We start from the raw sequence: 27581 nt of genomic DNA on the forward strand, positions 1-27581 counted from the left end.
CTTTCATTAGTGGTCCTAGATTTGTACCTGCGTATCTCTGCCTGTGAGGTTTCAGCTGCTCACTTCATCTAATTAATTAGGCTGGTTCCTTCTGTTTCTCTAATGGGATTATTAGGCAAAGGCAAGCTGCCACAGAGCCTCTCACAAAGACTTGCAGTTTGCAGTAAAGCCTCTTCTCCAGAGGAAGTCATACAGTAAGGTTTGGAATTGAGACTTCTAATTTAAACTTTCAAATTTATTTTAGACCTTTTGAAAATCATCTTATAGAAACAAAAGCCTAGCAATATTCCTGCTAAGAGCCAGCAGTTAGACACAGATATGATGGTATATACTTGGATATTTTAAGATTGCTTACTTCATGGAAAAAGAACATTTCAAACATACCACATTCACTGGCTGATTCCCCCACCAACTGGAAGAACTGTTGAGCAATTTTCAGATGATCTCTCTGGAAGAAGAATAAAAAAGAAATCCAAGATGAGTTACAGGGTTGATGCTACAATACACAGTGAAAATACAGTCTGAGGAACACTTAGGGAGCAACTAACAAATAAACCAGGGCTGAAGCAAAAAGAGAAAAGGTAAATGTGCCATTCTATGTGGCTAGATAAAGAACAACACCATACAAAGCAAATGGGGGGTTTGGAAATAGAATACAGAAACCAAATTCATCTTGATCTACTATCAAGATCAGCAACAGAAATTTGCATTTCACTCATTCTGGACTGATTACTGTACAGGATGTCAAGACACTCAGAGATCCTGCAATCTAAGAAATTACTGCCTCTTTCACTCCATTCCAGTTTCTACAGATCTGTTCACAATGTACTGTTGGAGAACCTGGAGAACCTCATGGGCTTTACTCACCGAACCCATTTCTTGTCCAAGTGCTGCATTTACCACCCCTTTGAGGATGTACTCCTGGAAAAAAAAAAAGTTAAAGGGATCAAAGAAGACATGGTGAAGATTTCAGAAGACACGTAAAAGCCTATGTGTGCATTATTCTTCATTAATTCAACTCTATCACAACTGGGTTTGGTAGGCAGCTGGTTAGTGTGGTATTGCTTAAGCACTGTTCTAATTTAGTCCCCCAAAATACATTCTATTTGCTAGGTAGTCCCTTCTACTAAATATGTTAGATGCAAAGGGGTACTGTGTTTTCTGCTAAGTCTTATGGTCAAAGACAATGCACCAGGAGGAATATAGTAACATCCTTTCATGCCCTCCTCATCATCATATCACCAAGAAGTGCGTAATTGTTATACTAAAGCACAGATCCCCTTTCAGATATGCACATTGGTTAACCATAACCACTGACATCCTTGCTGCAAAATTCATAGTGTTTCTCATCAGGGCAAATATGTGCTCTGTGGCCATGTTACTCCAGTGAAATTAGAAACAGAAGTTGAGTACCTTCTAACCTCTAGTAGGAGAAACAACTATAGTTTAATTCTTCTCTGAACAAATTTTTCTCAGTGTGTAACAGACTCTTTTGTCCTACCTAAATCTTATAATTAAGAGTTATATCTATAAATCTGTTTTAGTAGGTACTCCTGATAAACCAGGACGACCCTGTTACAGAGGTAAACACAGAAGAAGAGAGACATCTTTCAAGAGACCAAGAGACCAACGAGAGAATGTAAAGAAATATTCTGAGAGTACTACCCAGGATAGTAAGAAATCATTTTAGCACACCAACTGTCTTAGAGATGCCAAATTATTATCCTACATGCATTGTGACAAAGAAGAAATTTGAGAAGTACTCAAGTAGGTTTTATAAGTAGTTTTGCAAGTGTTAGCAGGGAATTCTTTAAAAGTGTGAGTGAGAAATGGGGAAAAAAAAGCACAAAGATTCTCATTTCAAAATGTGATCAAGAATTAAAACCAAGTATATTGGGACAATATCCTACAATAGGAACAATAGCTGCAGAAAGCCATTCAAGTAAGTTTTGCTATACTGAAAAATGCAAGAAGTGTAAAGCAACATCAAAAGACACTGCTCACTCCACAGCACAGAATCACCGGATCTGTGTTTTTGAGGTTTTCCTTTTCCCTCCTCCCCTCCTTCCCTCCCCCTCTCCATCTAATTCCTTACATAGACTCATGAAAGGTCCCTTTTATGCCCAGCTATGTGACCTTCGGAAAATAAACAGCAAAGAGGAATAAATCACTAAGATGCTGGAACAGCCACAGAAGAAAATTACAGTAGCAGCCAACGAACAACTGTAGTTTTCACTCATGGCAGCCAAAGTGATGGGATTAGAAAATACCATTTATTAAAACTATTTAATCTCATCTAGCTCATTTTAATTGAAATGGCTTCAGGACAACCTACATGAGCATCTGAGCTAGCAAATCTGAGGGATGAAAGCCACACCAGGCAGACAACCAGCTATAGTTGTAAGGGAGCTTTTACCTATGCAGTAATGGTCCGTTTCCCAAAATCAAGGCTGCACACAACAGAGTTGTATTCTTAGCTAAACCCAGGTGGTACAGTAATAAACAGGCTAAAGTACTCATATAGGCACATATATAATACTTCATGCATGCACATTGAATTTATTGTCTATGAAGGGCTGAAAACACAAGAGTTTTAAGAGTGGAAATGGGGCAAGCTGTCCTCAGGATACCAGTTTTGTAAGTGGCAGATTTCATATTGGTTTAAAATCTCTGTCTTTATGTGTCATGAAATCATTTTCCAATTACCTGTGGAGCTGTAGGTTCCAGGTCCTTAATCAGGTTATAAGCCTCCTGCACATCATCTGAAATGCCAGACATTAGAACACATGACAACTCATAGCACACTGTATTAGAACAAGTCACTCATCTTCTACAACAGTCCCCAATAGTCATAGACTAAGAAATAAACCACTTAGACAGGAGGAGAAAGGTGATGATAAATCATTGTGCATTTCTATCACAACGGTGATAGTTTTCTGGAACTCAAATAACAAACACAGAGTAATATCTTCTTTACCACTACAGTTTTCCTAGCAGAGATGGTTTGGTCCCTTTGTTCATAATGCAGTGGCTGCCTTCTCAACAGCACAAGGTCAAAATAATAAATCCATCATCTTCCTCTATTTTGTTTTCTCATATTTATTTAGCCCACAAAGATAATAGGCTAACATGATGCTGTAGGAAAACTTAATCTTTTCCTTAGTAATATTTCAGCAACTGTCCAGCAGATCCTAATTAAAAAGGAAAAAGCACTACTAGTATTGAAGTTAAAATGTGAAGTTTAAAATCTAAAAATTACTTCATTTCCACACAAGAATTATATAAGCTGAATTGATCATAAACTTTCCCTGAATTAAAAAATATGTTGGCACTATGGTTGGCTTTGTAAATCAACCTAGTGAAGATCCTCTGCTACTGGCAAAAATTTTGTTAATACAGCATTACACCAACTGCCCATGCAAATAAGCCTTATCAAACAAAATTTTTTTTCACTAGAACATACAATCCATGCAGCCATTTAAGGCAATATGCACTGGAGCTGTGAGGCTCTCATCCATAACCTCTGCTTTCTTACCTACTCCCTTGACTCCCTTGAACAGTTCACACAGTAAGGCAGCATTACCTTTGCTTTTCTTTTTTCCCTTTCTTTTTTCAATATATTTTTGGCTAGCTCAGACCACCACCACAAAAAAAAAAAAAAACAAAAAAAACCCCCAAAAACCACCACCAAAACAAAAGAAAGACAGTAACTCCTATTTTTATTAATCCAGTGTAGACTCTCAACACAGAACTACGCTCTTCAGGCTCCAACAGAAGCGACTAGCAAATCTCACGGCAGCAGATTACAGCAGGATACCAGCTGACCTCAAACCCTGCTAGAAGTCACTATGCTGAAGAGTTAAAAAACAGGATGCATTTTTGTGCTTCAGCCATTCCAGTTCAGAGCATATATCATCAGCGCAACCCTACGTTTATCAGAAATCTTTTCAGTTTTGGAGAGACAGCTGTAGTCATCCAAAGTAAGAATTTCTCACTTTCCTAAGAAAGTTGCTATCCTAGCAAGACTTAAAAATGGAAACTTAGCCAAACCAGAAAAGAGGTTTTAGTCCAAATTCCCCTTGATCTTTGTCAGTACACGTGTTATTTGTATATCACAGTAAAGAGAAGAAGAACCTAACTAATGAAAATTACTGCAAGGTTAACAGCATATGAGTGAACATGACTGATTTTTAACTGATGCATGAGATGTACTTTGTTTCCATATAAGTAGAACTAAATTTGACACATAAGTTATTATCAACAATATTGCTGTGCAAGATAATTGGCAATAGTACCAATATTGCCTATAAGTGACACTGGTAACAATAATACTGGACAGAAAGGTGGCTGGGTACAGCAGACATGGATTTACCAATGCCAAAATGTACTCAAGGTGTGACTGATTGAGTGAATAAGGAGATAAAGGCTGATGCTGTATACCTTGACTTTAGCAATGTCTTTGAAATGATGCCTCATACAAACTTGAAAGATGGGACTGGCTAAGTAAAACTGTAAGGGGATGGAAAACTGGCTGGACTACCTAAGAACAGTGACCAGTTGTACAAAATCCAACAGGTGGCTCATCACTAACCAAAGCCCCCGCGACTGATACTGTTGAATAACTGATTTTTATTAGTGATCCAGATGATAGCATGGAGTACTCTAAACAAGTCTGCAAATGATGAAAGATTGTGAAGAATGCTCCCAGATATGGAGAAGCAGCTCAGTAGGCTGAAAAAATGGGCTGAAAGAAATCTGGTGAAGTTCAGTTGAGGCAAAATTGCATCTTGCTTGGTTTCAAACATGCCTGAGCAGGTGAACTGACTAAAAAGCAGTCTGGCAGACAGTGCAGCCTTGCAGCAAAGGAGGCACACTGGATCATATTAGCATGAATGGAGCCATCACAGCAAGGGAAGGAATTCTTTATTTGGCACTTGTGAGGTTACACATGAGTACTGTGACCAGGTTTGGGATCTGACAATCCACACAGACTTTGAAACACTGGAGTGAGCCCACCTGAGGGCTCCCATGGCAGGAAGAGGCTGAGGAGAAACTGAGAGAACTCAGTTTGTTTAGCCTTCAGAAGAAATGACCTCAGGGGAGATCTTCCCACTGTCTACAATTAACTGATAAGAGGATATAGAATAGAGGGAAACAGGTTCCAAAGAGTGAGAGAAAGGCAGTGGACTCAAGGTAGAACAGAGGAAGTTCTAACTGGATGCTTGTCTGGACAAAGCTTTATCTAACTGGACCTGCCTTGAATCACACAGCTGGTCAACCCACTGTTGAATAAAACAACACAATGGGAGAATAGGAATAGCTCTGAAAAACTCAGATATAATTCAAAGAAGCCAGCAAATACAGGAAAGATACAAGCAGAAAATCCTTACCAACTGATTCTGGCTACCTACATGCATTCTTTAGGAATTGTAAAGTAGATTTTAATGAAATATCTTGTTCACAGTCACTTTGGTTCGTATTTTGTTTGTGCTGTATTTACAGAAATGGCGGTCCTTGCCTTTACAGGACATATGCCTACCATTCTCACATATTCAGGCAGAGGAGAGGTCCCCTCACTAGAAACAAATAAACACTACCATCCCCAAAGCCATCTCCGGCAACCCAAAAACTCCAATACTCTGCTGAAGTAGGCTTTTTTGGAGTGCACAGTATTAAAGCCTTCTCTGCAAACCATAGGAACTTTTACTTTGCTATTTTACAGAGTGAAAATAAATTGTAAGGGAAGTGAAATAAATTACGTTTTACTGCAAAGAAAAAAAACCAACATTGAATAAGTTGAGATAAGATGAATTAATGTCGTGCCTGAAGCTATGAAAGAGCCAGAGGAAGGTGTATTTACCTTGCTGGAGATAGTAAATCACAAGATTCAGTCTTGCCTCAGGAATAACATCAACCAGAGGAGGCAGGACTTGCAAAGCCCCTTCTCCTCCTCGGAAAACCACCTGAAGAGAAAAGCAGCATACTGATAATCGTGTATCAGAATATCTTCTATGATAAGTTAATTCAAGGAAATTAATCTTTAAATTCCTGCATAAACAGCACTAAAAGGTCAGTGGCTCTGGCATTAGTTTAGTTCCTGCTTTTGTATAGTTGTAGATTATACAGTGTGACAATCTTTATTCTGAATAATAGAAGTATTTAATCCATACGTAAAGATTAATTTATTTCAGCTTTTAGCAGCTCAAAAGAGTGATACATTATATATCAAAGATTTAAAAGAATAACATAGTCTGAGTGAAGGGAACACATACAAAACTATAAACTGCTTATGATGCTTTCATATGAAAAAATTAGGCTAACAACTCCACATTTATTGACACAGGACTGAGTGACACAGGATCCTAAAATGATCAGGAGCAGTTGGTTATACTCTGGTTTCACATGATAGTTCCTCCAACAAGATCTAATGTACTTATTCAATAAAGCACTGACAAAAATACCAACATACAAAATAACACTAACTTTAAAAAGTCCAGTTTGAAAGCAGTTTTAACTCTTGGAGAAAGAAATGTTAGCTTGTGATAACTGCTCTTGAAAAATGACAAGGCAAGTAACTACCTGTCATTAAAGATGAGCAATCTACTGTTACCAGTTGTTCAGCAAAATAATAATACCACTGAAAGGAAAATTAACCATTAGTTCCTCTTAGTGACTCTTTTACTGCAGAACACAAAAGTATTTTGCTTTTACGAGAATCTTTTTTCCTAGAACTCCCTGCTTAGTACTTTTGGGATGGAGGCCATTTTCATGAGCTATCTTTATTCCAGTCAAATTGTTCTGGTACTAAATAGAGTTCAGGGTCATTCTGACTTGTTTCTACAGTGTCTTTACTGAGTGGGCTACACAAAGTATCTTGCATAAGTACTCTTACACAACATACATTATTTTAATATGCCTTCAAGACTAAAAGTAACAGTATTATTATTTTCTTGACACTGTCAGGGAAAAATTCCAGGAAAAAAGTAAATAAATACACTTGATAGCACATTCATTATACTGGTAGGATTCCTGGAATGGGACTTATATGGCAGCAGAGACTCAATCAAGTCTGCAATTTTTCAAAATATTCCATTTTATTAATCATCATGAAAAGCTCTACAAGTGAGTGCAGTTCATATTAAATCCCAGAAATGCTTTGCTTACCAGATTGTGCTTAATGAGCTCCTTGCCAAACTCAAAAGATGATGAGGCACTGTCTGTCAAGTTTTTGAGCTCTGCCTGGAATTACATACATTCCAAAATATTAATATAAAACCAAAAAAGCTCAGAAGCCTAAGTGGAGCTACAAATGAGCTTCAAAGTTGATACCAAAACATCTCCATTGGTGTTGGATGACTAGAAGATTTTGCCTTTCCACTTCTATCTAATTATTTTAGCAATTGGGTAATACATATAAACAAAACCAAAAGGGCACTGGGAAAATGGTAAGACCATTGGGCACATATGTGGACAGATGGGTTAATGTCAGGGAAACTGAAATAGGTGACATTCCTATAGGAACAGAGTGGCAAGGTAAAGGCCATTATCAACATTACTGATTAAGACAAAGGAAAAGAAACATGTATGGAATCTTAAACTAAAATAAAGATGAGTTGAAGGACTGTCCAATAGATACCTCTGCAGCCTTTCCATTGTAAAGTCGGAAATGGTTACAAGCCTTAAGGTTAAGAGCAATGGTGCTGTCAGGGACTTGCTGAAGATAAACAGCTAGCACTTCCTGTGAGACATCATAGTAATCCAGTTTGTAATAGCACAGGGCCACATATACATTCAGAGCCAGATATTCCCTGCAGGAAAGAGGATTAAAGAGAACCTTTAAATCCCACCAGATAGTTTAACATTTCCCCACTACAGTGCCTTAAAATCAGTAAATAAAAAGAAAGCTTTCACAACTATACATATTTTACAAACACATCAAAACTGGGGCTTCTGAGAAATGCTTAGGGCTTCTCTAGTTTGTCAGCTAGGACACATTCACAGTATTTTTTTCCACAGCAGCTACTGCAGCTTTTAAAAATTACCCACCAAACTTTTGGTTTGCAAGTCTGGGAAAGAGAGGCAACTTCACACCACGGAAACGTGCAGAACATGAGCATCATAATTGGCCTGGCAGAACATGATTTTCTAAGCAACATACTCAAAGACATTTAATGTGCACATAAAAGTTTGTACCAAGTACAATTATTTCAAAAAATCCTTGTCATTACAAGCAGTCAAGCCAGAAGAACTGGACAAAAAAAAGACAAGCATTTGTGAAAACTCTAAGTAAAAGGGTAATTGCTATGAAGGTTAGCCATTTAGCTTTGAGTGATTATTTCTGCAGGACTTGGAGGTTAAAATCTCTTTCCCAAGCATGACATGATACATGCATTATGATGGACTTCTCTGAAACATTCAAGAGGAGATAGATCAAAAGATAGCAATATTCTGGGACAGCAGTTTCTATTTTCTTAAAAATACTTCCAGCCACTTAGGAATTCAATTTGTTCCTTGTTAAATTCTGAAATAAAAATTTGCAGAACATGACAGAAAAACCCATCAGCAAGTATCACAGAAGATAAACAGAGAAGGAAAGAATTTCAGACTTAAAGGAAGGCAAGGAACTCTACATAAAACCCAAGAACTGAACCCTTCTAAGAAAGGCTAAGATGTGAAGGAGAAGTCAATAATTTAAGTCCCAAGATCTGCCATCAGAGGGGAAAAAATAAAAAGACAAAGCAGGTACATAACCATATATCATTTCAGAAGAAAAAAGTAACAAAAAAAATCGAAAACAAGAGAGAGCAGACTTCTTTTTAAATGTGGGGTTTTCAATAATACTTTAAATGAACAAAATTAAGGAGCTGCAACTGGTGCATATTCTGTGATGAGAAAGGGACACAGCAGTTGTTGAAAATGTCTACTTTCAGGAATCAAGCAACGATTTGGAATTTAAATACCACCAATAACACAGATGCTCCAAAAGGGATTAGAGATGCGCACCGATTGTCCAGCAGAATGCGCTTGTAGATATCAATGGCTTCTTGGTAGTGGGACCGCATGTAGTGGATGGATGCCAGGCTCAGCTGATCTTCTGTAACATCCTGCAGGTTCTGGTGAGAGCTCATCAGTTTCTTTTCATCACTGAACTAAAAAGAGTGGGACACGTTGTCAGAAGAGTTCAACAAAAAAAGCTTTTTAATTAAACAGGTTCGTTTTGGCCTTGCTGGTAAACACCATTAAATATCTGGAAAACTGCTGTTACTTTAAAGTTAATTTGACCAGTAGAGAAAGACAAACATAAAGAAGCAGATGAGTTCAAATTGAATAAATATTAGGCTAAAACTAAGCACACATTTTCCTTTAAGGTATGATTTAGATATAATTACATGTCATGTGCTTTGATGGATAAGAGGGAAAGGGCTGAATTAATTATTTCACAAATGGAATTTCGCAACACAAAATTTCATTGTAATTATTCAAGCCAGCAAAAATTTTGCTGTTTGTAGATCCAAATCTAATGTCTCATGCATAGCAAAAAAACACAAGACTTGCAAACACACAAGCCCTAATTTTACTAGTCTTCTTAAACAGCACTAACAAGTTCACTTCCACCAGCCTCCAATTTCTAGTTTCTTTAAGTAAATAATTATTTTTAAAAGCATTGCTGAATAGCGCATATAACACACACACAGAAGGCTAAAAACAAGGAACAGAGTTAAACATGCCCATTATATTTGTACTACAATAGTGAGGTTGAGGCTATTTACCACTCGGTCTGCTCAAATCACTTATTCCACTGCTTCCCTTTGCTGGTTTTGCTGATTCAACAGTAATTATGAATTTCTCTTAGACACAATTTGTAATATATATTTCTTTTTCCACCTAACTCCTAGTTTTCTTCAAATTCTTCTCCTCTCTCTTTGAGCCAATCACAAAGTTAAAGGCAAGATAAGATGCTTAACAGAACTAAAGGCATTGGGCTTTGTAGCTTTGATAAAACCATTTATTTCCAGCGACTAACTAGATAAAGAGAAGTTGCATATTTCCTAGTTCATCACAGATGTCTGTAAGTGCCAATGCCACTGAAAAAAAGGCTTTAAGATTTCTCTCTTAAAACTAACAGATATCTAAGTAAAGAGAATCTGACATCAAAGCCAACATTCAAGATTTATACTTCCTTTTAAGTCAGTATCATTAGTAGCAGAATGTTTCTTATGTATTCTGGTACAGGATGGTATAAAAGCTAATTTAAGGGAAGATACCTATGTGTAGCAAGTGAAATAAGCACTTAATTATTGTTGAAATTAAATTAAATTTCATGCTATTAACAATATGATTTCCTGGATACTGAACCCAGGACCAGTAACAGCATATACACCATTTTGGTCAAATTGCTACATATAAGAGAGCTGCAAGTTAGGAAAACTTGGTACATTTAGAAAAAAAAAAAGTAAAATAGTGGCTTCTGCATTTCTGATTCTATTAAGGTTTCAGGCTCCTCATGTCAAAAATATCACTACATTTCTATTGTACAACTTATGTAAAGTGTACTGGTAATACTTTCCTTAGAAACATGCTGAGAGCATCTATTCTGAGATCATGTTTTCATACTTGCTTTCTCCTCCACATTTTAATACAGTAGGGTGGTTATGAAAGATGTTTGTTCTTCTGCCACCACAGGCATTTTAATTATTCTGCCAGGCTGCCAGCATAAATTACATATTAGTAAATTGAAAAGAAAACAAACAAAGCAGGAGTGAAGGAAAGACATCATACCTTATGTGCCAGGTGAAAGAGTAAACGGTTCTGGAGACCACTCTTAGGTGCTGAAAGGGAAATTCAGTAAGTATTATTATAATGAAGTACTCACAGGGTATCTCTTTATATTTTTAACTTTCTTTCTCAATAGATATGAATGCACCCCTACTCTTTCATTAGCTAGCCAAAGTACAGATCTTCACTGAGAGCCTTGGCAGATCATACTTTGGGGGAGGTTCTACCAATTTTAGAGTGGTTTAGACGTCTTCCTCATTCCTGTCTTCATTCCCTGACTATTTCTTTTTAAATCCCTGTGGGAAAAAAAATTTCATTGGCCTCTACCTTCAATAAGACTTAAAACTTCTATGAATTGCATTATTGTTTCCCTACAGCGATTTCTCAATCACTCCCTCAGGGCTTTTGGGACACTTTTTCATAATAAAAAGCAGCAACAGGTAAACTCAAGGCGCCTTCTATATGTGTCACATTTGAAATAAGTTTTGATTTATAATTCCAGGAATCTTGATAACTTCTAGTGTATTGAAAAACCCAGTGCTGCTACCATTTTGTTAGGTATGCACATTACATGATACCTCTAATATTTCTTCTGTCCCTAGGAATGAAAGGCACACAAAAGAATTCTAGGGACAAAGCAGATAAGATTCAAACTAAGATATGGCAAGAGATTGAAGAGGGATATTTTCTTACTAGAGCCAGTAAAGTGAATGAAATTTCTTGCTCCAGCAGGATTAGGAATTCCATTGATTTCACTCCATATGACACAAATTGTAAACTGCAGAGTTTTAAGTCACTACAGCTTTTTGCTTCACCAAGAGCTACACATGTCCTGGTCAAACAGAGCTATTCATTTCTTTTGCAAGCAATCTTCCAAAAAGCCTTCCCTTGTTTCCTGTGCTTTTCCTAGCCTAATGAGCACTCTCATTCTTGCTCAGACCAACCAGCTGGCAAAGCATGTTCCACAGAAGGGATGTACATGGAATCTTTACAAAAAGCAGAATTACTTACTGTGTTTATAAGGCCACAAAAGTGCAGAGTTAGCACAGCAATAGCCTGTAACACGAGGCTGTAATTCTTCTGACATCCTAAACCACAAAAGAGGGCTCAAACCACCAATCCCTCTTCCCCGCCACCCCCTGAAGATGGAATTTATTTTTAAAGCAATTTAGGGAGAGATTTCCAGGTTTCTTATTCTTTTTCCACATAGTAGGTAAACTTTGTAACACAGTGGACAGTGCCAAAACCCAGGCCATTCTGATAAGATTGCCAGCACAAGGCTGCCCACCTACTTCTATAAGTACAGCAACTATTTCTTCTCTTTTTTCCTTAGCAATCTCTGTTATTCAACTGTGTTTCTAGAAAAATTAGGACAGTTAATTGTATTTTTAACAAACTACTAGAATAGAAGACCAAAATACAAAGGTGATATGAGAGCATTCTCACAAGACCACAACATCTTGTAAGACAGTTCTAACAGAGCATCAAGTTGTTGAGGAGCTAATTGTCTTCAGCCTAGGATATACGTGGGAATTAGGCTATTTATTAAATAACAGAAAGTTTCTGATTTACAATAAATACTGCATAGGCAGCTGTAGTAGTATAACTGACATGACAGTATGTATATTTCATCCAGCGAGTTAGAAAGTGAAGAGTACCTTAATTTAAATGCATGCTCTTTACTCTACATTTGCCCCAGCATTAATTGATAGGTTTCTATATCAAAGTTTAGAAGGGTTGCACATGGACCCTACATGTGCTTTTGTGAGAAGCTTCAACCACAACCATCCTTCACAATTCAAAACATTTGGTCATCAAAGACTCCAAAAATACAAGCAGGACATATTGTGGGATTTTTACTGAAAATAACATATTGTATAATCACAGCACCATGGGTAAAGACACCAATGTTCCTTTTTTGAGTAGGTTTTCCTTTTTTTTTTCCCCTTTTGAGTGTGTTTTAGCATTAATTTCACTGTGAAAATTGTGACTTGCAAGCAATACTGTCAAGAATCTAAACCAAGGAATTTTTGTTTCATTGGTCAACCACTGAGTGCAGGCTACCCTTGCAAACCTGGCATCTGATCTGACATCAAAATTGTTATTTACTTCTTGGCAAAAGCTGGAACGTTAGCCCACATTATTTAACACTTAAAACCAGGCAAAAGATGAAATCTGAGGTTTGATGGTGTGCATGGATATATGTAGGGTGGAAAAGTGTCCTGCTTCATAAGATATTATATGATACTAGCTATCTGATATTCTTTAAAATAAATTGCTTAAAATCTCACGCAAATATAGCCCTGTCAATATAGTAAGCAGAAATATGGAAACATTCAACATCAGCAGTTTCTTTTCTCTCAGTGTCAAATGCATTCTTTAAGGAAGACAAGGCAACATATGAACAAGGTCAGATTAGTTTTCAGAAAGAATGGGGTCATGAATATTGGATAAAGACGCTGTCAATCACTGGAGCAGGAAGTGATACAACTGCCTCATCAGAGACAATGATTTTTAAGGGACATTTAAAGGACATTAGTTTGCTTTTTATTATACTGAATTTCATTGTCACTGATCTATTAATACTACAAGGAAGCACAATCTCCTTTACTTGTTCTACTTTTTCAAGACAATGACTTTTTTTTTTTTTAAATCAGTACTAAGAAATCTTGGGATCATAACGTACACGATGGTAATGCTGCATGGCAACAAACTGGACCCTGCTTCAGGTCTAGTATTGGCCTTGTACTCAAGCACTGAAGTAGCTGGATGAGATTTATCTCTTTACACCTCGGAAAAGCATTGACATTCCTTTGCCAGAATTTTTGTCATGATCAGTGCTGCTTTTCCAGGCACTTGCATCATAGCTGTCACAGATCTTAAAAGTGTTCTGTGTATTTTTATGTGCTGACACTGACATGCACCTACTGAAGTATTTGTTAAAATATAATAAGCAATTACAGTAAGAATGAAGACATTGTTGAAGACGTCTTCACTAGTTATTAAACAAAACATCAAACTTACTAGAAATGGCAGCTCAGATCTTTGTGGGTTCCATATTGCTGTCCCAGGCAGTAAAAAGATGATGAAATAGAGTCATGGACAATCTGGAATTTGTCCTCTCTCATAAGAGGGCAAGGCACTGCTGGTCATGCATCCAGCATTAACAAATCCCATCTAGCACATAATGCATATTCTGTAGCAGCCCTTCACCCACTGACAGGCATAGAACACACGCTAAACACACCTAGCAGGAGCTGGTAGCAACAGAGTAGCGCTTAGAAGGCTCCGTCCTGACAGTAGAAAATACAACCAGAGGAAACCTTACTCTCCTTGTCCTGAGAAACAACACTCTGCTCATCTGAACACAGTAGCTGAATGAAGCCCTCTGTGTCTGAAACCAAAGCTTCACTGGTGGAGGGGGAAAATGAAAGGGAATGGGAAAAATGTTAAAAAAACCCGTGGGCCAGCAGTGAGGTTTACATTTACACCCATTTGAACAACTCAACTGTTCAGAATTTTCTTGAATGAAATTTATGGGGGATATTCACTGAAATTTTCCCATTCCTACAAAACTTAAATGGCAGTTGAGCTATGTTCAGTTACTTCCAATACACACACATTTAATTTCAGTCATCCTAAGCACAAAGTAAATTAAAGATAATCAAATTAATTACTCCTGGGCTGTAGCTTCCACTATACTTAAAACAAGAAAATAAGGTTAGTAGCTTTTAAACATGTGATATTTTTACTTGTGCACTTTGGAAGTTCCATTTATGAAATGGCTGCTTCAAAACCTCAGCTAAAATGCACCCAAAATAATTACTGTTCTCAAGACAGAGAGTACAAGCAACAAAGCAGATAAAAATCATGCAGCTGAACATGCAATCATAAGAAAAGAAAAACCCAGGAACTGTTCTGTGCCTGCTTGTAACCGAACATTTTCTCTGGTGATAACTATTTCACACCTGAAAAACACTATTTCACAAATAAGAAAAACTGGTTTGGAAAAGATCATTGCTTTTACTAACCCATCTCGGCTTTTGTAGAATATTGCTCGTTTCAATATAGGCTATAAAATGAGTTCTCTGCTTAGTTAAACCACATTCAGATCTGACACATGCAGAGATGTGAAGAAGCAAAGTAATTACAAAGCTTTTCCCATCAAAAACTGGAAGGGATAAAAAAAACCCCAACTTTAATGAATGGTTCAGCAATACAACCCTGTCTGTGCATGAATCTTAAATTTAATTCTAAGATTCCATTTATCCTGAAAAGACTGTTTTACATAACAGAATTAACTGTAGCCCCACTTATGTGCACATTTTGTGGTTTAAAAGAACAATTTTAGTTCTTATGCTTTAGTTTTTAGTTTCTTTCTTAGTGCAAGCCAACAGCTTGTGAAAGCACTATTCTGGCTTCAAAACACTTGGATCACTTGCCAGGATCACAGTCCAAGTGTGCCAGGCTGAGTTTCCGTTCTTGGGCCTTTGCAAAGCAAAGAACTGGAAATGCAACACAAGAGTATTAGTCTGTATAATGAAAAAATAATAATTTGTTGTTATTAATATATTCTTAATCGAGATCAATAGTTTAAGCCTCATTCTCTCAAGACAAGATTGACTACTCAGAGCACAGAAAACATATGTTCAGCCAATGCATGAGAACACAGATGCAAAAGGAGTCAGCAAAGCATCACTTGACAGCTTTACTATGGGATGACTACAAAACAACAGTAGCTGACTTGGAAGTAACTCTACCTTCACCTCAGAACTAGGAACATTAGTGAGTGCAATGTGAGCGGACAACAGGGGAAAAGGAGAAGCCAGAAATATCTGAAAGGATTTTGGAAGAAAGCCTAGAGGAGGTAAAATACAATTGTAATGAAAAACCTTCAAGGAGGGATTTTTCTTTATTGCCTTTCTGTTCTACTTCTAAGGTTATATTTGCAGTGATTCTTTTTTATATGACTTTTTATATTCAGTCTTATTCTTTCCTGAGAGGATCATAGAATGGCTTAGATTGGAAGGGACCTTAAAGATTTCTAATTCCAATCCCCCTGCTGTAGCCATGGACATCTTCCACTAGACCTTAAAGATTTCTAATTCCAACCCCTGCTGTAGCCATAAACACCTTGCTCAAGGCTTTGTTCAGTTTGGCTTTGAACATTTCCAGGGACAGAACTTCTCTGGGCAACCCCTCACTACCTTCACAGTAAAGAATTTGTTCCTTGTATCTAATCTAAACCTACTCTCTTTCATTCATTTCATAAAAGCCATTCCTCCTTTCTTCTATCACTAGATGCTTGTGTTATTGGTCCTTGTTCAGCTCTCTTTTAAGTCCTGTCTAGGTACTGGAAAGCCTCAATGAGGTCTCCCTGAACACTTTTGTCCTCCAAGCTGAAAAATCCAATTCTCTAGGAAAGGTGCTCCATTCCTCTCATCATTTTGGTGGTCTACTCTGGACTCGCTCCAGCAGGTCCATGTCCTTCCTGTGCTGGGGACCCCAGAGCTGGATGCAGCACTGCAGGTGGGGTCTCACCAGTGCAGAGCAAAGGGGCAGAATCCCCTCCTTCATCCTGCTGCCCACGCTCCTTTGGATGCAGCTCAGGATACAACCGGCTTTCTGTGCTGTGAGTGCCATTGCTGGGTTGTGCCCAGCCTCTTGTCCACCTGCACTCCCAAATGCTTCTTGGCAAGGCTGCCCTTGATTCCTTCATCCCCCAGCTGGTGTTGATACCAGGGGTTGCCCCAACCCAGGTGCAGCACCTTGCACTTGGTTGTGCTGAACTTCTTGAGGTTCTCACAGATCGACCTCTCAAGCCTGTCCAGATCCCTATGGCTGGCATCCCATCCTTCAGGTGAGTGAAGAGCACCACTCAGCTTGGTGTAATTTGCAAACCTGCTGAAGGTGTACTTGATCCTGTAATCTGTGTCATTAATGAAGACAATAAATAACTCTGGTGCCAACGCAGACCCCTGAGGGACACCACTGGTCACTGATACCCACTGGGACTCTGAGCTGTTGATCACTACCCTCTGGATCTGACTGTCTGACCAATTCCTAACCCACCTAACAGCCTACCCACCAAATCCATATCTATACAATTGTGAGAGAAGAATGTTGTGAAGAACTGTGTCAAAAGCTTTACAGAAGTCCAGATAAATGATATCAATAGCCCTTCCCTTGCCCACTGATGGAGTCACTCCATCATAGAAAGTCACTAAGTTGGTCAGGCAGAACTTGCCCTTGGTGAAGCTGTGCTGGCTGTCCTTAATGACCTCCCCATCCCCTCTATTCCACGAAGTTTGAATTAAACAACAACAAGCTAAGAGATCAATTCATGTCTATTATAAAATAAAGATAAAACCTTGCTCCACAAGAGATTGTGGACTGTGCATCTGTATGAATACATTAATTGCCTCATGGCTTTTAATGATTGTTTCCTAAATTTTAAGTATTCTGCTAATTTTTCCTCATTAATGGAATGATGGTTAACAACAATTTCCTTAAGCAACAATAGTATATAGCAAGAAAGAACTTGATTTGATTTCAAGATATTTACATGTTTGTGCGGAAAATCTATTCCAGAAAGCTAGCTGATATTTATACTCCCTTTCACACAGATATTCTGTCACTGTAGAAATATAGAACTATAGCTAAAACTAAATTAGTTCTCCTGAATTTGTTTTAGCAGTATGCTACTTTCATGGGTTTAGCATAACTGCAGCAATAAACAGCATGCACTACACAAGAATTCAGGCAAAATAATCCCAAAATATCAATGGTAAAGAGTCTAATATTAACACTACCTATCATTTTTTCAGTGATATTCAAGGCAATATTAGATAAATGATGTTTTTCTAAAGACTTTTCCTCTTCAAAGAATTTTTTTTTTATTTTTCTTCAAGGTTTTTGCAAAACTGTGGAAGAGAGCACAAGACAATACAGCCTCAGCTGTCAACACTATATTGCAAACAGCCACCAGTGATGCAATCCCAAATTGTTAGAAAAACCTAAAAGAGGATGTGACTTAAAACTAAAAAGGTTTAAACTCAATATAATAAAGATTGAAAGGGGAATATACCACACTTACAAGCTTACAAGTGGAGAAAGGACAAGTATTACAAATCCTCAGCTGTGACTGCTTCCCCACCAAGCTTAAGTAGCCAGAAATCACCAGGACTGCAGTACTCACAACAAAGGTCTGGCACCTCATTGTAAGAATTGGCATGCTGTCCTTCTTAAACAATTATGTAAAATCAAGAATTGATCAGGAACTGAACTAATGTGACCACTCCATTATTTTCTGTTCCCTCCCTCAGTTCTTGCTTTCTTAATGGTCCCACCCTTGCCTCCAGCACCCAAGTACCACTAACTGCACCCCTTGCTCTGCCACTCACCATATTACTACTAATTAATCTGAAGGGGCATGACAAACACCAACCTTCCCTCTCCTCCAGCTCACAGTTAATAAATGTGCATGCCAGCTGTGTATATGTCATCTCTAGAATGGATTGCTGTAACTCACAAGATGTGAAGCTGATGACAATGGCTCCAACTGGTACAGGATGCAGCTGCTTGCTTCCCCCATGCTTTAGGTCACAGTGACACCTCAAAGCTCTATTGCCCATTTACTTTTAGATTCACTTCAAGTTCTAGGTTGCAATCTCCAAAGCTCAAATTTTGGTACATTAAAGATTAAATTATTTGTGAATATTAGACATTTACACACCTCTGGAACAATGCAAATCACAAAGCTCTGCATGAGGTTTTTTTACAATTGAAAATAAAAAACCCATTTCTAGTTGTGGGATTCAAGCTCAGCATGATCTTTTTGAGGATTTTAAAGGGATATGAGAACCTAATTATTTTTTAAAAATGCTCCAAAGCTATCCTTTTGGAAGACATTCTTTCACAGCAGAAGAAAGTACACTACTATTTTCTTCCTACTCTATTTTGCAGTCCAAGACAAGAAGACTAATGAAAGAACAGACAAAACCTATCCTTCAATAAGAGTTTTATCCTAAGAAGGCAGGTCAGAAGTTGAGTGAGATATCACTAATACTAATTTTACTTAAAAAGCACTGAGAGAGTATGGTTATAGAAAACAATCTAAATCACTAAGATACATAAAAAGTGATGGGCAACAAAATTAAACTACAGAAACATTTTTAGGCAGTAAAAATTGCCCTGGAATCTAATTATCATTCCTCCTCTTTAAATGAACCCATGCATGTTCAGATTTAAGTAGAATTATAATAATGTGACTATTGAACTCTATACCTGGAAGAACCAGATACCTAACATCAGACTTACAAGGCAACAAGATCACCTGCTAAGTCACTCAAAATACAGAGCTCTTGTCTTCACCAGGGAGAATGCTTAGTTCTCTCAGATGCTTATTTTTTTATGATTTCATTATTTAATTTGCTTCATCTGCACTGGCTCAGGGACACAGAATCAGTCAAAAGAAAAGTAATATTTTGTTGCTGGTTGGCATATGCTGGGTTTTGCATTTAGAAATTAATAAGAGAAATTATTTTCCAGATGCTTCTTTTAGTTCCAGCTGCTCCACACACCCAAGGTATTTTTCGGAAGGAAACTGCATCATAATTCTCCCGTTAAAAGAAAGTTAAAATTAAGTAACCCCCAAACAAAACCCCAAACCCAAAAAACTTTGCTCTCAAGTATCCTTTATTGCATCCTTTTCTAGAAATTACTTTAAGTGCTCAAACCAATAAGCAGTCTTTTCCAACAGAGCACCACATCTCACCTTTCAAGGCTGCTTGTTCTGCTTGCGTGTACATCCCCAGAAAGAAGTAGGTACAGGCAAGGTTCACCCAAACCTCTGGTTTGCAAGTTGCTTGCTTGGTTAAAGCCTCATATTCCTGTAACAGAAGAGAGGGTTGATTTTTAAAAAATGTGTAATAGCGCATACTTGTATTAAATATAATTCTTTCTTCCACAGTTTTACAATGTATCATTAAATTACCGACATCAAACAATTTATTCTGAAGTTCACTGCAGTCCTTACAACAAAACTGTTATTTTAAGCTATGTCCCTACTTTTTTGTTTACAACAATATAACGGACCACAGGGAAAAGCAGTGCCATAAATCATCACATATAAGGAGGATTTCTGTCAATATTGAAGTTACAGAGATATAAAACATATTTATATTGTAAATATATTATAATAAAAATATTATTTACATATATAAGCCCCAATATAAGTAAGCTATAAAAGCATCAATATAATCAACTTCTGTTGCTTTCCTAAGTTCTCCTCCAGTCAAAGCCTGGGAGCTATAACCACCAGGGAAATCTCTTTGAGAATACTTACTGAAGCAAGTGTTAAGTGTGTTTTTGTAAACCTGTAGGTAGTGTCTTAGTGTATATTAAACCTGAGGAAGTGTGTGTTAAGTCTGAGATTATGTAATATAAGAACATCAAGTGCAGGAAGAAAAATTTTTTTGTACAACTAATAACTAAAATAAGTATTTTAAATTATATTTAATTTTATCACATCTTTTTTTTAGTTCCTATTTTTGTCTATGTTTTATAATTACATATTAGTACAGTGGTACATGTATATAATTTATAAATGTATAGATGTGTGTATATACATTGGGGGTGTGTACTCAAAAATTTTTTACTAATTGAGGTACAGCAAAATTGCTTGGAGACCACTGCATTAAAATGCAAGCCTAAAAATTGGTATTAGGCAAATTCAAGACCTCCTTATAGATGAAGATTAGTAATTTGTAGTAAATATTAATAACCTGTTCCTAACTTTACCATTTCCCATTTTAAGATCTATAGTCAACAGCTATAGAAAGGCTCTTGATAGCATATTCTGATATTTCTTACACATCCACATTGACTACACATCCTTTAATTCTGCCACATAAACTTCTTCATTTCTTGTTATTTGTGAAACAGCAAAACTTAACAGATCAATCTTTCAATCTACTTCTTTAAAAAAAAAAACAACTTTGCAGCCACTAAACAATTATACTCCTGAAGATAAGCATCTTTTCTCAGAGTAACAACAGGTACTAAAAACAGAGGCATGGAGCTCTCTAAATGCCATTTTTTCCTGTGTCACAGTTCTGATAGATTCCTAGGAAGGACCATCCCAATGGAAGTGCCTGCTGCTGGTGCTCCTACTCTTCATCCAGCCATGGAGGCATGAAGCATAAGGCAAAGCAGGCAGGGTCATGCAAGGTCCTCATCAGACCTGCTGAAGGAACGTCATCCATGCACTCCAGATCACTGCAAGCCACTCATCCCTCCCAGCAAAACAGCCTCTTGACTCTGTACTTGTTCCCCAAACATGAATTGGAAGCACCCTCTACCTAGGGAGAGTTTAGCAGATTGAGCCTCTGTGGGTGGGAGACTTCTTACCTCTGGGGAAAAGGACAGAGATATATATACATAATGAGATAAAATAAGCCATGCCCAAAGGACAGAAAATCCCAAGAAGACAAACATGCTGATAACAATAAAGTTTAGAGCTTGTAAGCATAAAGAATTAATTTTTCTTTGTTGCCAAATAAAAGTAAACTGCACTCTGAAACAGAGAAGAAACTCGTAAGGAGCACCTTAAAAGCCAGCTCAGTCTTGCTAGTATTTCAGGGACTAGCTGTCCAACAATATTTACATTAAATAAATATAAATATCATAAACATCATCATAATAATGATTAATGTTTTTTAAAATAAAACATTTGCATAGAGGCCAACCTTTCCTACTGAGGCCAGTTTAATCTTGTTGTAGGCCTGTCAAGGAGCTCTGAGATATAGGCCACTGCTGTTTATTGGGACCATCTGGAATCTTTCAAAATTCATTCAGATTAAATGCACCCAAAGGTCTCTCCTGACTAGGGCTTCAGGCAGATTAATTAGAAAAGACAAAGTGCACAAACACAAGTCATGTTATGGCCTGGCCCTTCAAAGTAAGCAATATATAAAGAGTGTTCTAGCAGTACCAATGTGAATCAATGGAAACATTAACTAAAAATTAGGACTATCAGTGCTCCTTACCCTGTAGCTCTGGGCCATGTGTCTGGACTATGTGCTGTTGCCCTTTCCCCACTGAAAGCCATTCAACATCAGTCTCTCAAGGACTACTTCACAAGAACTTTCCCCCCTCCTTTCTCAATAAACCAACAAACCCAAACAAACTAAATACTCTCAAACCTGTCCCAAGAGTCAACCAGTGGCATGCTTTTGCCATCCAGCAGCATTAACAACTCCTAGCTATTTCACTGTCCTCCTCCTCATACCTCGATCACTAGACACATGCAGTTTTCCTCAAAAGCAGGCTGCCAGGTCAATTGTCCACAACTATGGACATGTACTGACCATGTGGAGGGCCAGCTTAATGCCCTTATTACATGTCTGATTCTTCAAGCCCATAAACACAGATGCTGAAGAGCCAATAAACAAGCCAACATATATGGCTGCTGGACATGTGCTCAAAGAGATACTTATTGTAACCTGGCTACAGACATCATAGAGACGCCTAGAGAACTCCCAGAGCTAAAAAATCCAGTTCTTACTTTGTCTTCAGCTATCAGGAACTGAAGTGTACCTGTATTCTCACACTTCTCACAGAATTACTCAAGCATGAGCAGATACTGCCCATGGATGAACAATTACCCTAGTACAGGCCTGGTCCTTCCATGACTTACAATTCGACTAAAATTATCCTGAGCCAAGCTGGCAGGAGGTCCTGATCAGTGAAGTGGTGGAATTGCTCCTATTTCTCTGCCAGGTGGCAGAAGATTGGAGAGACTGTTGCTGGCTGGTTGTAGGATTTTGACAGAAACAATGCATTGAAGGCTCTGGCCCAGGGATCATTCTTTGCTCTCATGTGTGCAGTTGATGAACCAAAATGGCATTAGCATGTAAAGCAGCTGCACCATGTGTGCCCAGAAGCAGAGGGTACAGGCTACAAGTGTGAAACTTGTTCTTGAATCCAACCAAGAAAAGCACCTGTCTATGCCAATTTGTCTCATAAATTTTTTTAAATATACATATAGATATAGATCTATATATCTATAGATATAGATCTAGATCTATAAATTTTTAAATATCTGTACGTAGATACAGATATTTAAAAATGTAATAAACCATCACTTTCTTAAGGCCCCAGCTGATTCAATTTATAAGACCAGGCAGCTCAGAAACAGAATAATTGGCCTGATGCTCTAGTTCTGGTACTTGGATGACACTGGGAAATTTTTCAGAAGATTTAAGATTAGAGCCATGAACAAGTGGCAGCTGCTGCAGAAAGACAGATAAGTTTTTTCTGCATTTTTTCCCACTATGGACAGTAGATGTGGAAGATTCCAGAAAACTAATTAGATGTCACCACATACTATGAAAGCTCTGGTTGCCATATGACGCCAGGAAGACACAAGCTACTGAGTAAAAAATAAGTTTGTCCATGAAGGAAGCTAGTCAGTACCTCAGGAAGAACTGCACCATCACTGCTGAAGAGTCATCCCATTGCAATAGCATTTGTAAACTGGGGTACAGCAGGAGGGATGATCCCACCAGACCAGTGGCAGTGGCATAACCTTTGAGAAAGGCATCTGCTGTTAAGAAGGGGAAAGTATGAGCCCAGTGAGGCTGAGGTTAGTGCCCTAGCTAGAGGACATTTGACTGTTGTTGGTGTGCCTGTGATAAGAGAATGTGAATTCTCTCACATAAATGTGACAGAGATTTCGCTGTCATTCTCTCTGAAGATATTCCTGGAGCTGGAATGGACATCTGTGTGTTTTTCACTTATTCCCTGTTTCTCCTGGTGGTGCATGATGGCCACCTCATCACAACTCCCAGGCTTCTCCAAAAGTCGCTATGCAACCAACACACCTGGCTCACTATGAAAGTATCATCATTAATAAAAGCATGGAAAAGTGTGATTTCTGAAGACCCTCATCAGGTACATGGACCATGAACTGTTATATAGTGACACACGCTGTGTGTTGTCATTTGCAGGAACACATAGCAGTGTGAATCATTTAGGTTATATGCAATGTCATTCTGGATAATTCAGCAGAATCTTTGACCCAGAGTATTTTATCTACAGTGCTTTTGGCACTCCCCAAAGAGTGCTCCAAGATCTCAAGGATATAGATTATCAAGGAATTTGTCCTTGAGAATACAGCAACAACACCTCTGGAACATAGCAGATGAGATAGCAGCATTTTACAATTCAACATGGATTTTGATAACTAAAAGGCAGTTCAGCCTCCACGGTGGAATGAGACCTACAGTCTTAGAAATTAAAACTAGCGTGTTCTATCCCCAGAGAAACTATGTTGAGATGCACAGGCTCATTTCCCACGTTACCACAAAATTACAAAGCTATCAGGACTTATCACTGTGCAAAAAAAACAGCATTAAATCCGGGAAGACAAGCCCTGTGATCTCTCACTTAAAACATACACAATCAATCAAACTACAAATCGCTCATACAAACCTTTTATTGTCCCTTCTTGGGCAGATAACCAGGAAAAAGAAAGCTATGTTGCAGTGTTTAAAAGCCTGAATCAAGAGCATCACCTAGTGGTGAATCAAACACCACAGGCAAAAACTAATTAGGAAAATTCAAAAGAAAGCAGTCGCCTTTTCGTTGAAGGAAACATGTAAAATCTACTCTGGCTATAAAAGCATCGACTGGGTATTTATCAACCAGAATTTATTTCAAATTTATTTTCAAACTGTTTCTTATTTCAAAGAAATTGCAAGTTATTTTTCATCTGTATATGAACATTTTTCTTTTTTTAAACTTGCACTGCCTATTAACACCCAATACCTGGATGTAAATAAACTACAGCTACTGACTGTTGTATTCATAATATCTAAATCCCACAAGTCTAAACATGAATATTAATTTACTGTGATGTCCTGCACTACTTCTATACTGTGTTTACTATCCATTTGATTCACTGAGCATTTCTAATAACTCTAACAGATGTTTCAATTTTTAAAGGCAGAGTGCCTTGTGCCTTTCTTACTTAGAAGCTTTAGAGTTTTCACCTCATGTATGCATGTTGCATGTGACCATTTATCTAAGAAAATATCATCATTGTTCTATAATCTATTTATTTTCTTTTTATTATCTTTTGTTAATACTTTAAATTAACATCTGTTTTTAATATTGATTCTAGGGAAAGCAAGTTCAAAGACTGCAAAACCAGCTATACTTGAGTTACACTTCACAGTGAGGGGACACAACAGAACTGTAAGAGGCAAACATATTTGAACAATTACCATATATTTTAGCGACTTAAAGCTTTTAGAAAAAAAGACCACCTCATTTAATTAAATTACCTAATACAAGAAAATGCAAAGAAGACCAATAAAGTACATTAAATAGTCAGGAGCATCAACCTCTAAAGAAAGAATTTTTTCATACCTGTCACAGATAAGCTACACAATGAAGACAGAAATATTATTAAACCTGAAAAATGAAACTGTGGAAACCTAGCTGCAAAAAGGGAATGATGGATTTAGGACATGAACAATGACATTCAACAGAACAAATTAAGCTACCGACCCTAGTATGAAATAAGTCAGTACATAATATTTAACAAGTTCTATTTTCATAGGCAAAATACCATTTTTCCCCCAATCCAAACTGCTTCCCAGAGCATCTGCCTTATTACTGTACATTTGTACCTTAACTGGCCAGCAGGGCTGTTCCCTACTACAGACCATCTTCCTCCTGCTGCCATTATTTTATCATAACATCCCAGTTTCTAACCTCGGGAAGCAGGATTTCCCCACCTTACCTCCAGAGCTCTCTTGTAGTCACCCAAATGAAACGCACAGTATCCAATCCAAAGGCTGCCATCCTCCTCCTCCTCCTCCGCCACGTGCTGCTTAAACTTTGCAGAGAATAAAGAATATAAGAATTTTGTCAGCTGCCAGAGTTTCTAAAGCCCCACAGATAACCAAAGCAATACTAGGCTATCACATATCATGGACGGTTTGACAGCTGTGGATGCTGCTGGGATGGAGCTGCTTTCACACTTCCAAGGGCAGCAGCAGGCAGCCCTCACAGGCCAAACCCGGCTCTGTGAAGCGGGGAGCAACAGATGCCGCTGCAGGGCCCCAAAGGGGCTAGAGGGTCCCAAGGCAGGGGAAGGGATGCTCTCGCCCCGCAGCCCTAAGGGCACAGCGTCGATACCGCTCTCCCGAGGAGAGCCCGTCACCTCCAGCAAGGCGATCGCGCCGGTGAAGTCCCTCTGAGCCAAGAGTTCTTCCAACTGCGGCACCTCCTTCCCTTTCTTCCTCCGCCTGTCTCCCGGCGGCGGGGTACCCCCCACGGCCGGCTTGGCCCGAGAGAGCATCTGGGCAGAGAGCAAGGAGGAGCTGGCTCAGAGCGGGCTCTCCCTCGGCGGTGCCTTCTCCGCCGCGTCCCCTGTCCCGCCGCCCCTCACCATCCTGCGATCCCTCACCGCCCCGCCGCCCCTCACCATCTACCATCCCTCACCGCCCCGACGCCCCTCACCATCTACCATCCCTCACCGCCCCGACGCCCCTCACCATCCTGCGATCCCTCACCATCCTACCATCCCTCACCGCCCTGCGATCCCTCACTATTCTACCATCCCTCACCGCCCCGCCGCTCCTCACCATCCTGCGATCCTTAACCGCCCCATCCCCCTGCGATCCCTCACCATCCTACCCTCCCTCACCGCCCCGCCGCCCCTCACCATCGTGCGATCCCTCACCGCCCCGCCGCCCCTCACCATCCTGCGATCCCTCACCATCTACCCTCCCTCACCGCCCCGCCGCCCCGCCGCCCCTCACCATCTTGCGGCCGGGCCCGGGCTCCGCGTTGCGCCGGCGGCGCCGTTGCCAGGGTAACGGCGGGATGGCGGAAGGCCGCGGCGAAAGGGCGCCGGCTGGCGACCGGCGCCGTCTCCAGAGTTCCGCCTCCCCTGCGGCGAGCGGCCATCTCCGCGGCGGCCGCCTCAGTGAGACGCGCGCTGGTTCCTCCCCCAAAGCCCGTGGCGCTTCCTCTCCTCGCCTTTGGGCCCTGGCCTGAACATCCGGGGCCTGCCCTTGGGTCGCAACAACGCCATGGGTTTGGGACAGAGTGGCTGGAAAGCAGCCAGGTGGAAAAGGACCTAGGGGTGCTGGCTGACAGCGAGTCCAGGTGGCCAAGAAGGCCAATGGCGTCGTATCAGATAAAATGTGGCCAGCCCCTGTACACTCATGAGGCCACACCTCGAACCCTGTGTCCAATTTCTAGCCCCTCACGACAAGAACGACATTGAGGGGCTGGAGCTTGTCCAAAGGAGGGCAGCAAAGCTGCTGAGAGATTTGGAACAAAAGTCTAATTGTCCCAAAATAGGGTTTTTTTTCACCCGGTGTTCGAGGCCAATCCACACACAGAGTCAAGGTCTTTGATGTATTTACAGTTCTGCACAGAAGAGGGTGCTGAGTGGCCAGCACACAAAGCCAGCATGACAACTACGAAAACTTCTCATTGTTTATCCATTTTAGCAAACAAAGGCATTAAGGTCCATTATCGGCAAATTACATAGTTCCCTTAATAATCAGTATTCTTCTATTGATTAATAAGTCTCTCACTTTTAATGCTGATTAGCCCACACAATCTATTGGGTCAGTGGCCATCAGTCAGTGGTCACAATTTACCCATTGCCAATTACCTTGTACCCAGCTGGGGCTGATTCAGCACAGTCGCTGAGCTGTCTTTATTAGCTTCTTCCTTTGCTTGGGGGTTCTGCCAAATGTCCTTATGGCCTATAAATTCTA

At 39.2% G+C, this 27581-nt stretch overlaps 1 protein-coding gene across 2 annotated transcripts in view; it reads right to left on the bottom strand.

Moving 5' to 3' along the window:
• Positions 1-26665, bottom strand: part of IFT56 (intraflagellar transport 56) — a 58078-nt gene extending 31413 nt beyond the window's left edge. For both annotated transcript variants that reach the window (XM_063154694.1, XM_063154693.1), the window contains exons 1-12: positions 26610-26665; positions 26009-26146; positions 25586-25681; positions 19553-19667; positions 10780-10829; positions 9004-9149; positions 7637-7808; positions 7165-7239; positions 5861-5963; positions 2707-2762; positions 868-921; positions 385-448 (exon numbers count right to left, since the gene is read on the bottom strand). In XM_063154694.1, the coding sequence (XP_063010764.1) occupies positions 385-448; positions 868-921; positions 2707-2762; positions 5861-5963; positions 7165-7239; positions 7637-7808; positions 9004-9149; positions 10780-10829; positions 19553-19667; positions 25586-25681; positions 26009-26146; positions 26610-26612 (1072 nt within the window). In that variant the 5' untranslated portion in view covers positions 26613-26665. The remainder of the gene's footprint in view (positions 1-384; positions 449-867; positions 922-2706; positions 2763-5860; positions 5964-7164; positions 7240-7636; positions 7809-9003; positions 9150-10779; positions 10830-19552; positions 19668-25585; positions 25682-26008; positions 26147-26609) is intronic.
• Positions 26666-27581: the final 916 nt, after the last annotated feature.

This window comes from Melospiza melodia, chromosome 4, assembly GCF_035770615.1.
Source record: "Melospiza melodia melodia isolate bMelMel2 chromosome 4, bMelMel2.pri, whole genome shotgun sequence".
NCBI classification, from domain to species: Eukaryota; Metazoa; Chordata; class Aves; order Passeriformes; family Passerellidae; genus Melospiza; species Melospiza melodia.